At 43.7% G+C, this 16976-nt stretch overlaps 1 protein-coding gene across 1 annotated transcript in view; it reads right to left on the minus strand.

Moving 5' to 3' along the window:
* T265_09446 (hypothetical protein) overlaps positions 1 to 8323 on the minus strand; it is a gene marked incomplete at both ends in the record, with an annotated part of 12899 nt that extends 4576 nt beyond the window's left edge. The window contains 2 exons of the mRNA XM_009175513.1: positions 7656 to 7771; positions 8008 to 8323. Coding sequence (XP_009173777.1) covers positions 7656 to 7771; positions 8008 to 8323 — 432 coding nt within the window. The remainder of the gene's footprint in view (positions 1 to 7655; positions 7772 to 8007) is intronic.
* Between the last annotated feature and the right edge of the window lie 8653 nt (positions 8324 to 16976).

The raw sequence follows: 16976 nt of genomic DNA on the forward strand, positions 1-16976 counted from the left end.
GGGGGAAAACGAGCAAAGAAACGAAACGGTGTCGTAATAAACAGATGCGAGTCACGTTACTCATAAGTAGTCGGAAAACAAGGAAAGTTACCGCTGGTCACCGTTGATTCGCAGGCGGAATCAACAGCTACGTTGCGTTGGTGTTTACGACGCATGATCTAGCGGGTGACGCCTATGTCTGCAACTATGGATCGTGCCCAATTAGCTCGTGATCGCACTCCATGAGAAGTTTTATTGTTGACGAAACCTTCAAAATGTGCTTCTGACATGCGCTCAATGAAAGGCGTGCAGAACGAAGTATGTCATGGAATGTGCGGGCATGCGTTGTAAGTGAATTTGCAACGTATCCATCCACGCAAGATATCTACAACCGCTGTGTCAAATGTCGATCTCCAGTGTCAGATAATTCAATGTTTGCGCTTTTTCCAGGTAGGTAAATTGTATGTTGTTGACTGTAACAAAACAGCCTACCTTCGTCCGTACACTGGTGGTAAAGTTTCCAGACGGCCTTCACAGCCACTTACATTTTGTCCACGACTGGAAAGTTCTTTTTTGCTGCATTTTAGGCGTAGAAACTGTTTTTTCCAACCAAAGGACGAATATATTCTGGGTAGATTCCTTTGTAGCAGACCAATTTCTGTGCGTAGACTCCACCTGCACGCGTTCCTTGTGATGGATGACAAGAATATCGAGTGACCGGTCATGCATTCCTTCGGCAAATGCCTGCCTTATGCGCAACAGCAGAATTCGTTTAGCCTGTCAAAGATATTGTCGGTGGATGTGATGACCTGCACGATGGTTGATACAATCTTTAGGAAGGAAACGGGCCTTTGGAAAGTAGGCGCATTACGCCAATAACCCGGATCTTGCCACCTCAAGATCCCCTGTTGCAACCAGTGGCAGCGATTCTAGGGGCGCCCGATGTCACTGACTCTCAATGATCAAGTCTTAATCATAAATTTAGACCTTCCACGCGACTGTCTTATGCACATCCCCGCTTAACCTCAAATTAGCCTGCATCCGATAATCCTTACGGTCAATGGATACAGTCCTCACCATATCAGCAAAGTCTCTGATTATTCCACGTTAGTTCCACGTAGTAGCTGCGTGGAATGACCTTCCTCCGACGGTTGTACACGCTCCTTCTCGAACCCAATTTAAAGCACTATTAGACATTTATTTATGCAAATCCTCGCGCTGGCGAGCATACTGCCCCGACAGCGAAACTAACTGAGCAGTTAAAGCTCATCGTTATCCCATAAGGATGCTCAAAAACTCGCACCGAGTGACCATATGACATTAAGCTAATTTTCCATTTTTTGGTCACGGAGAAATGCTTAACCTAAAACCATGTAATATGTGGCCGCCGATTACTTGTTTGCATGTGCATTAAGTAACCAAGAGCGTTGCCAACGGTAGCTTTTTAGCTCTGCCATGGGTACATCACATAGAGTTGTAATGGGCAAGGACGGTCGCGGGCCATTGGATTCTGCTCTTCCGCACGTTTTCAATTCCATTGTCAGTGACGCGCATTGAAACCGTCTGGGGTGATTGTACACTACTAATGAAGCGTGCAAAAATCTGTGATCTGGTATCATATCCCCATTCCCAGTGAGAATATTCAGTTTTTAACGACGAGGTGCAATGAGATCCTTACTTTTGTTCTACTAGCTCAACTTGCTCTACTAGCTCATGAATGACTTCGCACCAAAGAGCTTCCCGCCTTTCACTAGCACCTACAATAAATAGTCAGGTTTCACAACAACAGACATTGATGCAATGGTGAAAAGCTGGCTTTGGCCGCATTTCCAAGGAGTTTCGTGACACTTCATAAAGAAAAACAGCTCAACGACTTTGTGCTTATAATAGGGAGGATTTTTATCAGAGCATTTGCAAAGAGTAGCACGGCTCCAAACGTTGCTAAATGTACAGCGGGCGTGATTTACGCTGGAAAGTATGAAAGTCACTTCTGGTCTGGAAACCACAGGAACCATTGAGCTTTGGGGCATTTTGGATTGGAGTCTTATTTATAAAGCGGAAGCAACATATACACATGCATACATACATGCATATACATATACATACTTAGTGAACTCGGTGGACTACTGGCTCAACCAAATGGTTATTGGCAACATATCACCCCAAGTTGCGGTCGGACTTGACTAATTTCCCCTAAAAGTCTCTATTGCGAAGTCAGTTTTGGTTCATTTCCGATGTTCGGCTAAAGAACGGTGATTCAGTGCGTAATTGCAACCGTGTGAGTTCGAGGTAATGCGTGACCGTAACATTCAGTACAGCTAAGCAAACTGTGTGGTGCACCGTGAAACGAAGACTGTACGCTGGAATACATCTAATTTGTAAGTTAAGTTTAGGTATATTAGGTTTAATCGGTTGGTTCCAGTTCCTTGTGAGGTGGAGTCGGTGACTTCCCTGTCGCATCTTATTTCTATCATGGTCGAATTCCTATTGGGTTCGAGCAGAGTTGTTTGTGGCGAAATCCTCCTTAAAGACTGGTCTTTTAGAGCTATCTCAATGACGCTGCATGTAAATGTATGGACAGAAAAACATAAGCGCCACTAGTCACTGAAGCAGTGAAAGATCCGTCCTGTTTACATTCGCAGCTGGGCGCAGGGCCTACAGGCTGTTGGTTATCCACATTAACACAGCAGCTCTATATCTGCAACATCAAGGAACTAAACAAAGATAGACTGGTTTGCCAAATCAAAGTCTCAATCATGGAAGACGGTACCAACAACCTGAGAAGCCCACCGATGATTCAGTTTGACTCACCCGGATCATTACAGAATTGAGTATTCTTGAAGGCACGTCAAGGAATCCACGTTTAAAACCAGTAAGCGGGCTTGTAATTCTCGTGTGATTCAGAGTCAGTAAGCGGCTTGGAAATTCTCTGTGATTCAGAGTGTTTGCCTTACCTATTTCCGCACACCTGACCAATACGTATACCTTTCGGACAAACAACCGATGCGGAATTTTTTCTAATAAAACAATTTGAGGAGTGTGAACCGAAATGCTTTTCCATTGAGGAGGTGTAAAAAGTGTGAATGGAGACTTTACCAACGCTTTACGAGGAGAAAATGGCTAAGTGTCCTCAGCTCACATTAGCTTGGAGTCGCGTGCCAGATTAATCCAATTAGCTGGAAGCATTTGCTAAATTACTAGCAACACTTTCATTGTAAACGCCATTTTGATTATCACAATTTCAACGTTGAATTGGTCATCATTTAACTTAAGAAGCTCGGCGACCCGAGAATGGTGAAGGCCAAGGTAGCCCGAAGCTCACCCTGATCACTTAATCAAGAAGGATATAATGTCCAACTGAAGACGACAGTGTTTGCTCTTTATAGGTGGTTTGAAATCCAAGGCCAGAACTTAGTGTGATTCTGCAGCGCACAAGGTAGGAAGAATGCCTATTTTAATCCACTAAGCAATGAAAGCTTACTCACCGGAGCAAATAATAGTGCCCCTGGAAGTTAATGTACATCATCGCCTCAAATGTGTTTATCAAGCTTTTTTAATTTCCCCGAAAAAATGTCGATCTTTTGGATCTCGTTGGAAATTCGGCAATCAAAAGTGTGATACAACAGCTGTTTCTGATTCCTTTTGTCTTCGATTCATAATGCATTTTTCCACGTTGACCAAGACAACTTATTGTGCAGCAGTGCAGAGATTACTGCATGGAGGGCAGGCATGCGGAGGTTTGCTTCATGAACACTCGGTAAGCTAATGTGCTGGCTGTGTTCCGTTCTGAGTTTGGCCTGGATGAGAAGCGCGGCAAAATTTTCAATCAAATTTGTCTAAAATTTTTTACATTTAGCTACCTCGGAGGGTGAAAATTATTCGATAAAGCGCACCGAAAGTTAAGATTAAAATCAGAATCAGCGGCGCACCCTCTGATAAAGGGAATCGTAAAAATGAGCCATTGACCGGCCCAGAACAGGCACGGTTATCTCTGGATCATATTTTGAGCGAATGAATGGTTCCGAACACTTCATAAAGTAAGAGCTGTTGTCATTCAAAAGCAAATTACGGAAGATGGCGAAGACGTAGTCATTTTAGGGGTCGAAATAAAATGATTTTCGTGAAGGAAATCATATGGCTTTTCTCAATTCGCCTTCTATCTTCACGCCATATCAAGGGCCCCTCACAAAATTCAGCGTGCAGTCATCTATAAAACAAAGTTTCTTGTCGTTGCCATCAGAAGCGACGCTGTAGAAACGGATTTCGCAGCACGGGTCCGTTTCTCTTCTTGGTATAGTCCAAAGAACTTGGAATCCCATGGAGATAACCCCGGGGTACCCAAAGGGCAAGCTGGCATTTTGTAAGTTTCTAGACCACCATGTAAGGGAGATCCACTGACTGTTCTTACGGAATCAAGGCATAAAAGCGGGAATATAACGTTTGTATATATGACACCGCAGAAAAATCTAGCCAAGGGCCACGGTATCAGAAAACAGAGTTGAATAACGCATAGGCAAAGCCTCAACGGCAGCTGATGCCTACGCAGGGCACTATGCAGGTTGCTATTCTGCTGCAGGGCGGTTGCATCGACATTCCATTACCAAAGCGGAAAGGTATGTTCTTGAAAACCTGCACGAGCCAAGTCCTTCCAGCGCACTCTAGCTTGATATAATAATCTGACGATTCCGATAGAAACATTGAAACCCAATGTTCTGTCCATCAACAAAACAAGGTTAACTTCCTTATGCCCAGGACAGAGAGGTGACTTGAAATCAGACGTCAGTGGCGTTCAAATGGGTGCGGTGGTCTCTGAGGCTGACACCTCCGTCTGAATAACGAAAAATGTTTCCAAAGTTAGTTGGGGGGAGATACGTCGGCCGCTTGCATGCTGCACGGTTAGGGTAGAGCAGAAAATATTACTGAGATAGGTACAAACAGAATGCTTATCTGGCGTTCTTAAAGCTTATTAATTGCACCAGGATATATTAGTCCAAAAGCTACTCACCATTTCTTGGTTGATTTGGCGCACGTTTCTTCGAATTACTCGCACATGGTTTCATTTACTGCATGAGGCCTTTTTGTTTGTGCCAATCATGCTTACTAATCAGGATGTAAATAGTTCGTAATTCTCGGTGAACGAGTATAGGGACTTGCTATGATGATGTTTGGTGGCTTCAAATCAACTGACTAAAAGCACCTCCGGATAGCCTTGACTAGTCCTAGACCATCGCTGCCTTTTTACTGCCAGTTCAAACAGGTCTTGGCATTTCACCGTTGGCCATGCCAAACTCCGTAATAAGATCTTCAAGATTAGGGTGAACATTTTACCTGATATTATTTTTCTCCTACTTCGATCAGATGACAATCGTTTGCAGTACATCTGGTGCGAATTTCAAAATACATTTAGGTGGTTTCATATGTGGCACTTCGCATTGTCGAGCTCAGAGTCTAACATTGAGAATTCATGTTCTCGTGAGCAGCTGAGCGGAAAGAAATCCGACCCTGGAGACTTTGGAAAAACCTTGGTCCTGTGTAACGGTCTTTTAAACAATGAATCCATGTGATGGCTTATAACTGACTTGAACGTAGGACAATCTGCGTGCCATCTTAAACCTCTAGTTGGGCACATAAATACAAAAAAAACGTGCAAACTTGTCACTGACGTGTTTCAAGTCCATAAGCGTCGTTTTCAGTAAAACAAGCCTACAATCCCAGAGGAATCCACCAATTTCACCGAGCATCTGTGACTCCAGGGCACGCAAAGTATCACTCCGGTTTGTTTACGCTTACATCGGTGAACCAACATTTACTTTGGTAGTCTTTTAAGATGTGGGAAACTGGCAGTGTACACACAAGCGAACAGGTGACTCTAACAGGGGGAAAGGCGTGGATTTTCGTACAGGCAGTTGGCTTCCAAAAGTTCCAGTTCACCACTTCTTTTTTCTCAGTCTGTGGCCACACCATCCCTCGTTTTAAAAATAACGAACGACAACGGCAGAACAGCTGGTAGTGTGAGTAGATTTGAGTTTTTTTCGTGTGAAGATTCGTCTTGTAAGTGAAACCAATCTATGCTTCTCGGATTTTGGGCAAATATTAACTTCAATAACAGGTCGAAATATCCCCAAAAGACATCAAGAATTGCCTCAAACAAGGTCCACTACGGAAAGCCAATTTTTTTTCTGAATGAAATCAAGTAGGATGGCTTGTGAATTTTGCAGGGACAATCCCACCATTTATAACTGAGATTTCTCCATGCCAGTGAAGTGATCGATGCTGGAAAGCCAAAACACACTCTACAGCTGTGTCATTATCCCCACACGACTTAGGAGTGAACCCTATTATATGCTGCAATAGTATGAGTTATTCACTGTGCTGACCATCCGCTCGTGATCGAGCGGTATTAATGGAGCCATAAGCTAGAAAGTCGCGATTTCGGAATTTGTAGGAGTTATATGAGGTGTGCATGGCTGATGGGCCTGAATAAATACAAACAGTTTAAGAGTGCTTCTCGTTTTTTAGCACAGATTGCTTTAAACAATAAGAGGGATTCTCTATTGATAATTAGCAAATATCCTCATGTATTCTAGTATGGTTGTTTTCACTCATGTGTTACTTTAGCAAGAACAAGCTCTTTTCAGGGTGTGAACACGTACTTAGATAACAGGACCATCTATAGCGCTTATTAGTTCAACATGTCCGCGGGTATGGTTGGCGTTTACTTCCGAATGATTGTGGCAAAGATGAAGGTCACAGAAAAAGAAAATAGGCAAGAAACGAATGCAAAGACCAGTGATGTGATAAAATGAGGGACAACAAATTGTTCAGTTTTGTGATAGCTCACCAAAACACACAATTCATTTTGGCGGATAACAGCACTAAGGCTAAAATAACGTCAGTGGGGCTCAATTATTTTCTGACCATCATCATCTTCAGTTCAATATTGCCACCTTCATCCGTAAATCACACCTCTCGAATGAGATTGAGAGCAACTGAATGCGACTGAATTCAAAACTGTAGAGGAATCCAAACGAAAAACAAACAGCAAGCTACCTCTGTTGTCTATAGCTCTGTAGCTCAAGGGAGCTCAGTGACCAAGACGCGAATTCGACATTTAGAATGTTCTGGTTCAACCTCAACTCTAGCATCTCAACTGTCCCTCTTTCGCTTTGTGCTACGTTTGAATATCAATGGTGTTTGATTCTTGTCGAAAATTAAATGTGTCTTCAAGCAAGCGTTCTATTTCGGCTTGTTGGCGCAAATACATGAAACAGCTGTAGGATTTGCAAAATTTGCTAATCATCAGATCTGTCTCATATTGCGCGTAAATGAATCTACCAAACATCTACCTTGTACCTTCAGAATTTGTTTGGGACTGTCAAACATTTGTTGGTTGAAGACTGCTTCAATGAATTGTCGGTTGGTTAAGTTCTATCTGACAAATGTCACTACAACTTGCCTACATGGATCACGTCAGTGTAAGAGTTGCTCGGATTCCGCAGTGAAATTTTCGCGTACATAAATTTCTGATAGCCGGTTCTATGTCTCTCTTTACGTACAGATTTCTGTAGTTGCGTTGTTTGTTGTCTGTAACAATATTGACGAGAACCTAGGCAGCATAATCACCCATGTTTCCAGTGTGCGCGTTATGCCAATGGAAGCGAGAAGAAGGCGTTAACTAGTACACGCATTCCCATATGGATTCCCGGATTCCCGGATTGATACGCAGGATCGAGGCTTTTGCCCAAGTTTGCCGGATCGCTTTTGCTCTTGTTGATCAGTGGCTGTTGTTCTCCTGAAAGGCACAAGTGAGAAGAGTGTGTAGCACTGCTCTTTGTGTTCTCAGCGCGGGGCAGTATGCTTGCCAGCGCGAGGATCCGCATAAATTATTGTCTAATAGTGCTTTAAACTGGGTTCTAGAAGGAGCGTGGACAACCGTCGGAGGAAGGGCATTCTACGCAGCTACTACCCGAAGCGAGAAAAACTTTCGTCTAATGAATGTGTGTGCTCTGAGCTTGAAAATTTCCTTACTATGTCCCCGCCGTGTGTTTGCTGGGTCAACGGTGGAAAACCTGTTTGTCAAGCTTTGTTCAAACAGGGCATAAGTAAGAATTGGGTCCCCTCGGAGGCGACGGTACTCCAGGGGAAAGAGATCAAACATCTTGAGACGCGTTATGTAATCCACGGATTTGAGACCGGCTCGCTCGACACGCTCAATGAGGGTGAAGTCTTTCGTGTGTCCTGAGTAGACAACTTGGTTGGGGTATTCCAAAAGTGGTCTGACGTAGGCCCCATGGAGCATTTGGAAGTCCATTCGAGCAATACGGGAGAAGGTGCGTCGGATCATCCGTAAAGTGGCGAATGCCTTTTGGGCCGATTTCTCATGGTGCAGTGACAAGGACAAGGTCGTTGACTTAGACTAGAAACAGCACTGGTCCCAAGACGGAGGAACTCCAATGGAGATCGGCGCTGGTGATTAGTAGGTCGAGCCTATTCTCACTCGGAATCATCCGTCTGATAAGAACGCCTCGATCCAGCGAAGGATTTTCCTCCGAATCCCGTAAGATTCGAGTTTGTGGAGCAACGGGACGTGTGGGACCCCATCAAATGCCTTTGAGAAGTCGAAAAATGTGGCATCCGATTTGACTTATGCTGGAAGTGGGGTGATCTAGGAAACCTCACTTCAGAATGCGTTCCATCACCTTGCACGGCACGCTAGCGGGGCTTATAGGCCTGTAGCTTTCAAGCGATAATTGGTCACCAGTTTTGTATATTGGGGTGACAATCACTTCCTTCCAAGCAGAGAGAAGGCGGCCTTCGTCAAGCGACTGACAAAACACCAGGTGTAGATGATTTGCCAGTGTAGAGGACGTTTCTTTCAGGATCCTTGGATGAACCTTGTCGGGCCCCAACGCGCAGAATGGGTTGATCTTGTGCAAGAGTTGAAAAATGTCCTCCACCGTGAAGACCAAGTCGGTTGGAGGCTGTTCGTAGCTACGTCTTGACAAGAGTGGAAGCTGGGGCTGAGTATAGACACGCCTAGTGCTCTTTGTAAACCTCAGGTACCGCTGCTGGGTCACTCGTCGGTTCTCCGTTCCTGCTCCTAAAGGAGAAGGCGGATTGCTCGTTTCTGCGGCGATGTCTCATGTATTTTAACAAGACGTTCTTGTTTTTTCGAGTGAGGTCCAAGATGGTCGCTTGTTTTCGTGTGTTCCATTTGCGGATTTCTGATTTACAGCGGTTTACGGAATGCCAGCTCAGATTCTGTCTCCTGTAATCAATTTTTAAAAAAAGTTGGGACCTCTTTTCCAGAAGACGCCGAATCCTTTTTGGCAGCGTGCGGCTCATCCGAGTGCGTGCTGGTTTCTTTTGGACGAACATCGCTTCAACTTCGTGAACTTTCCGCACAATGGTCCTATAAAGTTCTTCCACTGAAGCTGGCGACAGTTTAACTTGTTCAATAAAGATGCGTATTCCAGAGAAGTCTGCATGGCAGAAGTCCCGAAACCACGTTTGAGGTTCGGGATTTCTGGTCCAATAGGAGATGAAATCAAAAGTCAGTACACAGTGGTCTCTGTGTCCTAGTAGAGCGTTAATTGTTACCTTATCAACGGATTGTTTTCCGTTAGTGATGACCAAATCCAGGAGGGATGGTTGTTGACCTGCGCGGTATCTAGTGGGTGTAACGACGCGTTCAGTCCAAGCACTCTGCTGAACGACTTCAATCAGTGCTGCAGCAGGAAGTCTGCTAGATTCGACGTGCTAATGCTCCATCCAGGAGGCCTTAGGAGCGTTGAAGTCACCCACCAGCAGGAGATGAGTGAAGTAGTATTTGGAGCAGAGTTACTCAAGGATTTGACTTACAGAGACCTCTTTCACGATGAATATCCTCTCCCCAAATGCCGCATACGGGATCTTCGCACGGGATTCCAGCATTCATCCATAACCAATCGCATATACGAGCATTGCCTGTATAGGTGCGAAAGGTTAACCGCAAATGTCGTAGGGGGTAGGCGCTTCCCAAAATCTCGCTTGGCAGTAGTTCGACCGACCCCAAACACATGACATACCAGATGGTACTTGTGGGCCCGAAATACCTTAACAACTTAGGAACCTGATGAAATAAAGGAGATTCAACCGGGTTCCAGCTATCTGTCAAAGAAACAGACTTCTTTGCAAAGTAGCGAATTTCGTTATATTTGCACATTTCGGTATGGAGCAGAACGTAAGGTTGACGGAAATTTGGGGACCGAGCTTACTTGATGAGCCCTAAGAAGAGTGAAACTTGTCGTGGACTGTCGGAGAATGTTCGGCAAGCTGGTCAAAGCTGCTCAGCAGAAGGCACTTGGAGTAGATATATAGCCGCAATCCCTAGATACTGCGCATACCAACTGTCCTCCCTGCTAGATTTGTTTGTCAATAACGAAAGTCACTTCGTTGATCAAGTGTTATGTAAGGCCCCACTGAGACACAGTTTCAACAGTGTGCTGATTTTGGATATCGTCTGCTGCTGGGAAAGAAATTCTGGACTTCAGCTTGGTTTTCAAGAATATAGTCGCTTCCTTGAGCGCCTCAAATTGAGACCGGCTGCAGTGTAAGAGCTATACAAAATCATTTTTCTTGGACATTCACGTTCACGAAAAATCAGCACTCAGTTCTATGCACTCAAGACTACGTAAAAGTTTCGGCGCATTCTTCAAAACGGTTCTCACTATTTTCTAAAAGATATCCACAGGTGACGCACGAGGTAGGCTGGCATTTCGTCAAACGCGGAACCTTTATAAGTCAGCAGTCAACTAGTGGAACGTGCGAAAACCAGTCACGAATCTGTACCTTGCCCTTCAAATATGTGCTAGTTATGTATATGCGGCGCCATTGGATAATTAAGCCCATTACCGTCTCTTCGAATGACTGAAACGGTGAACCCACATTTAACCGAACAATGGTATCCAAAGTCTACAGGGAACACTGCGCGGCCTTGTATTCTACCAAACCAACAAAGTCAGTTCGGATCTTGAGAAGAAGTAACTACAGGCGGCCTCTAACCGATGTAGTCGCTAAGGGGGAAGATATTCGTCAACTGTTGCAAAAGACAAACCCTCTCGCGCACTGGGGCCAGACGAAATGTATCCTAAGATCCTGACGAAAACGTTGCTCATGCTGGCAAAACATTTCTACCTAGTGTTTCGTCGTTTGGTTGACGGAAGCAACCTTCACCGTGCTTGAAATAAGCAATTGTCACACAGATTTGCAAAACTGGTGGCTAACTAGCGCCCGGAAGCTAAGGGCCCGTAAACCTTACTTGTGTACCGCATTCTGAAGCGAGCCATCTCAAATCAACACGAATAACAACTAGATATTCACAATGAGATACTCTCCCCCCAAAACATTATTGCCTAACGTGCATAGTCGTATTTACGGGAAGCTTACACAAGATAAGGATGAAAAACTCAACGGATGCCTTCATTGGATAGAACCAGAGTTCCCAAGCGAGGGTCCCTTGACAGCATTCGTAAATGCTTCACGCTTTTCACTGCGTACATTTTAGCGAAGCTGTCAGCTGTGGCGCAAATGCTCCTACTCAAGTCCTACGGGATTCACGATAGAAATATACACTGGAATAAGGCGCATCATCGGACAGAATATTCAGAGTGAAAGTTGGCTGTAATACACTTCTTCGGCGCCAGTTCGAAATGGAGTTCATCAGAGCTGTTTTTTCAGACCGATTCTGCTGCTGTTCCAAAAGTTCTTTGAAGTACATTTGTACGATTTGCGGACCATTCGTAAGTCTGGATTTCAAATACCACTGCCTTCCAAACAGATGTAGACGCTGCTAAGCAGCGGTCATTGGACAAGCGCTTTCCGTTGACTGACGAAAGGTGATTTAATATGTTATTCAGAAGATGCCCGGCGAACACCTTTGTCAGGTGAATACATGCCAAAATGATTTGGGTATCTGGCCCTCTTTAAGCTTGTAATTCTCTTATTGCCATTACAAGTCCGCTCAGAAATCATTCGCCGTTCTAAGCATGATTCGGCGCACCTTCTATGAATTTCTCGCAATAAAGAAGTTACCCTCATTTAACGTATTCAACGAGCTGCTTAATCGTTGGTTGATTGAGAAATGTGTCTCGCGTTTTCCGACGTCATTTTCAGGTAATATCGTCCCTTCCGGGGCAAACCTATGCTAACTTACGGTCTGTTTGAACAAAGTTTGGCTATGTGGTTTTTCACGGTTGAACCAAATAACAGACGGCGGGGACATGCTTAAAAGATTTTGAAGCCAAGAAGACACCATTTTATCTGGCAACCATTTTTCTCATATCGCGTGGTTAACGCTATCGATGGATCAAGTTCCCAGTCCAAATCACTTTAATTTGTTTCTATGTAAGTCATTACACTGGCTACCCCACTGCCTTGCGCTGCGAACTTTAAGAGCAGGGCCACATCTTTTCTGCGCGTGATTTTCAGGTGAATAGCAGCCGCCAAATGAAAGGAAGACTCGACCCCGAAAACTTGTGCGAAAACGTTGACCCTGTTTAACAATCCCTGACCTACCGGAAGAACGCGGAAAATCTAAACTTTATTTTATTATTCAATCGGCTCAAAGCGATATGCGGTCATCACTCGGGGGATCCTGGACGAGTGGCATAGGTGCAGATCTCATCAAATAGGTTTCCGCTAAGGATTATCTAGAAGTCATATCCATTCGAGTTAATGCTTGATTTATTTTGTTTGACTTGAAAAACACAACATCACAGAAACCAAAGTCCGTCGGAGTGACGTTACAAATACATAGTGTTTCTGAGCATCTGCTGCAGGTGTGTCATCTGCATGAATGTACTACAGCCAACCAGACTGACGTTCTTCTGATCGGTTTGCTGACGGACGTGGCGGAATGCGTAAAATGCGAAGCTCAGCAACCGCAGTTTGGTACGTAATCGTATTTCTGTTCAAAGCTGCTATCGCGAGATTTAACATGTGGCATGAATTCGACGTTGTGATAAAGTTTATGGTGCGCAGGATGCTAAAAAATGTTGATATTGCAGCTAGTTTTTGAGTGTGCATGTTTTTTAAGACGATTCAAGTATAATCTGATCTGTTGTGCAAGGAAAGTATAACTTGTATCATTAAGAGCGTGTCAACTGTAAGAGAGCTGCCACGGATTATTTTTTGTCCGTTATAGTTTCTTATGGAAATATGTTTATTCTCTGTTACGGTGTGCTGAAATTGCAGTTGAAAGAACGGAGTCAAGCGGTGACAGCAGGCTAGTTCACGAGAACGAAGCTAAGATTGCAGTTGAAAGGACGGAGTCAAGCGGTGACAAAGGGTGAATGACGTGAACCAGCAGGCTAGTTCACGAGAACGAAGCTATTGGCAGTGATGTTTCCGGTCACGACTAGATGCGTCCTTCAGTGTCCTCCGTTTCAACTCGATGAACAACGTTTTGGAAGTAGTCCCGCCCGTCCGGCCAACTATTACCTTAGTCACCTCTCGGATTTAGGCTAGAGGCACCCGCGTTATTTTAAACCAAGGTTTAATTTCCAGACGGCGTGAACTTGATGGTGAATTTATGAGCACAATGTTATGGCTACCGCTATGGAACAACGTTTGGCTCCTAACATGCGAATATAGACCTCAAAGGCTAACTTATCAACTCCTTACGGGTTTCTGGATGAGGTTAAAGTTAACTGAATTGGATATCTTCGTTTATGACCGGTGATTTTTTGCGCGGTATCATATCTTGCTAAAATTCTTGTTCAACTTCAGAAGTTGCAAGAATTTTATTCACCGGTGGAACTTAAGCTCCAACATCGGACTTTTATGAACCGGGACAGTGGTGGGTGTTTGCATTTTTTTGTTTGCGCTCTATTTCTACGAAAACTTCAGTCTTCACCTGGGTGCATTTCAAAATTCGTACAACTATCCGCCATGCGAGACTATCATGCTTGGAATATGGGAGCCTATTTGTTTGCTGAGGACTACGAAGATCTTGCTTGCTTCTAAGATATCCAGGAAGGCAAACCGACATCTTGACTTTTATGAGGCTAATTTTCAAGTAAGCGTAGAAATCATCACCAATTTATCTAGACCCAAAATACTACTCATAAGGCTGCTCGAATATTCTTCGACAGTCCAAAACGTTTTGAGCTCAAATATGGGCGCGGTCCGTGCAGTTTGGTCAACCTTATGCTGAAATTGGAACCTATTTTTTCTAGCTTGCTTGTAGTTTGAGTAAAAAATTTTTGGAGTAAGGAATTTATCGGGGGTTTTACTTTCCAGACAGTGTACATGTGTAAAAATGAGATGATAACCGAACTGTGCAGGCAGAAATTATTTCGATTCAGCAATTATTATGGGTTTGGCAGGTTGGAACCTACGTCTTGTTATCTCAATCATTTTTATCGTTGAAAACCAGTTTTCTAGCGGTCCCTTTCTTGGGCGTTGATTTTACGTACACTGACCACTCAAGACAGAGCTGGAGTAAAAAGTCAGTTGAGCAGACCCTTATAGCCAACTAAGAGGTTTTGCTCATCCAGTTACTTCGGACGTAAGTAACTGTATTTTCGGAGAGTCTGCTTATACTTTTTGGGCTGAAAGGACAGCGCTGCAGCGCGTACTTCGTTTATAACCGCGGTTGTCTGTTTCTTGCTGAGCGTTTATTTGTTCGGTTTTTGCTTGTCCTGGAAAAATATCACCTTATTATTGCGTGGCAGATGTGAAGATGCAAGGGGTCTCACTTATGGTGCTTGAATAGACCGGACGTGGAACGTATTCCATCTGGGGGAAAATCTTACTCCAGTTTCTTAGCGGGCACTCTGTGCGACTGCTATGACACTAGTTGTGGCGAACATTACTGATACCCTATTCGTTACTTTATTCACTTTTCTCCTGTTTCATTATTTAAATTGATGTACATAAATCCATCGTGCTGAATTCCGAATTTCCAGATCGTTTGTCCTTACTCGTAGACGTGCTGAACTCAACTGACAAGTCGAAGTTTACGGGCAAAATGCGTACAAATGCGTGGCGGTCTGTTTTTTGAACATGGTTCTTTATCATCATCTTAAAGTGACCGGTAGAGCATATATTAAAAAAAACAGCATATGCTGGTGTCGCTGACCTTGGACAGCCTTTTAATCACACAGGCCGAGCCGGACGCACCGACCTGAGCGGACAAAACACCATCCAATAATTTATTGTGTCGGTGCTAGTGGGCTAGGCTCTGAGGCGAAAAGCCACAAATTCTAGATTGATGTGCACTGAAATGCGCGTTTTCACTAAAGCTAATGTCAAAGATTTCCAACGGGTCAAGCCTCGGGGTAATCAAATCGAGCAAATAGGAGCCGTTTGGAGGGGAGATGAAGTTATCAAAGATGGTGCATTTTAAGTCATTGCTATTTCAATGAACGTTTTTGATCTTTGTGCGTCCAATATACTTTCTATCCCCAACGATCTTATTAGTTGACATTCTAATATACGTTCGAGTTATTAAGCTCCTCCTAATCCATGATCTTCATATTTGCCTGACCACCGGCTTCCTAAATCCGTATTAATCTAATGCACCCAGAGAGCTCCCAAAGGTAAGTATGATCGAAATAACTTGGTGGCCGCTTGCAATCATTTACGTCGGATTGGCAACTCGCATGTCGCCTCATCAGTGACTGATTTGCTATGGTTTCAGAAGCATTATTTAAGCCAAATTGAACAGTCGTGAAAGCGAAAATAATCAATTTTACCCGCGACTACTGTCCAAATAGAAAGCCAGAATGAACAGCTTCATCGTTCTTTTTGAGAATTATCAGCAGTAAACATTCACGAGTCTCTTTGCAGACTATTCAGTGCCTCGCTAGCAACTTTGTGATGAATTAGCCATTTGATCTTGAGAAACGAATTTACTAATGTTCCATATTCTCATGTTGCCATCACACCACAAATCACGTGCGTAACGTCTCACGAGTATCGAGGGCGTTTCCTCCGAGAAGGTATCGCCTGATGTTCCTGTCAGAACTTGTTACGTAGAGGGAGTCACTTGAATGGTGTATCCATGTTTACGGCGGGTAATGAATTGAAACAAGCCTGTGAAGGTCCTTACACCAATGTGACTGTTTGTGGTATCATAGTTGACACGAAATGAATCAGCTACTCACCCCACCGTACGTGTAATCCTTATCACTGCCTCAGTTGTCTGACGGTCACGTTGCTGCATGATTATTATTATTTTTTATTCTACACATAGGATGGTGGGCGTGTAGGACTTTGTTGCACTCTTTTGAGCTGCTTTTCTGCTTTACAATATACTTCACGCTATATTTTTGCACAAACTTATTTAAATTATGCATCGATTCGCTAGTAAGTTGTGTTTGAAATCAGGAACGGGTTGGTGAGAGCGCCGAAAATTGTCGATGGCTATATGAACGGAAAGATTCATCACTGACGTTTAGAGACCTGTCAAAGCTTGCAGGACAGTAGGATGTTGGCTTGGTGCTAATATTCTTGGTTCACTGTTGTGTCAGTATACTGAAACTAATAAAAACACTACTTAATTTGCCTTTGAAAGCGCCTGACAACAAACAAATCTTTCTGTTATAGATCTGATCTGGATGTAGATATTGGTAAAAATCTAACACCGTGCGATGTGCTAAGAAAGTAGGTTGTGTAATGCATTAGCGTAGTCTCTCGTAATAAATCTAGAACATCAGTCTGATAAAAAATACAGTTCATTAGTTTAAGATGTTCAGTCAGGTTATGGCAAACTACTACTCATGAGTCAATGGTGCACCAGTCAAGATGTGGCAGAAAAAGGGAACTAATTTTGCTCATCCCTGTAGGTCTGACACAAGAATGTCTTGTCCTTAAGAGATGGAAGGCCATGGCATCGTTTTACGCATACTCGAGATTCTGGTGTCATAATGACACGATTTCAGTAGAGTATATCAAATCAGTATAGGTTGTGGATTACACGAAGTCGTTGAAAGAAAAACATAGTCGGAGAATTT

The sequence above is a fragment of the Opisthorchis viverrini genome (assembly GCF_000715545.1).
Source record: "Opisthorchis viverrini unplaced genomic scaffold opera_v5_281, whole genome shotgun sequence".
NCBI classification, from domain to species: Eukaryota; Metazoa; Platyhelminthes; class Trematoda; order Opisthorchiida; family Opisthorchiidae; genus Opisthorchis; species Opisthorchis viverrini.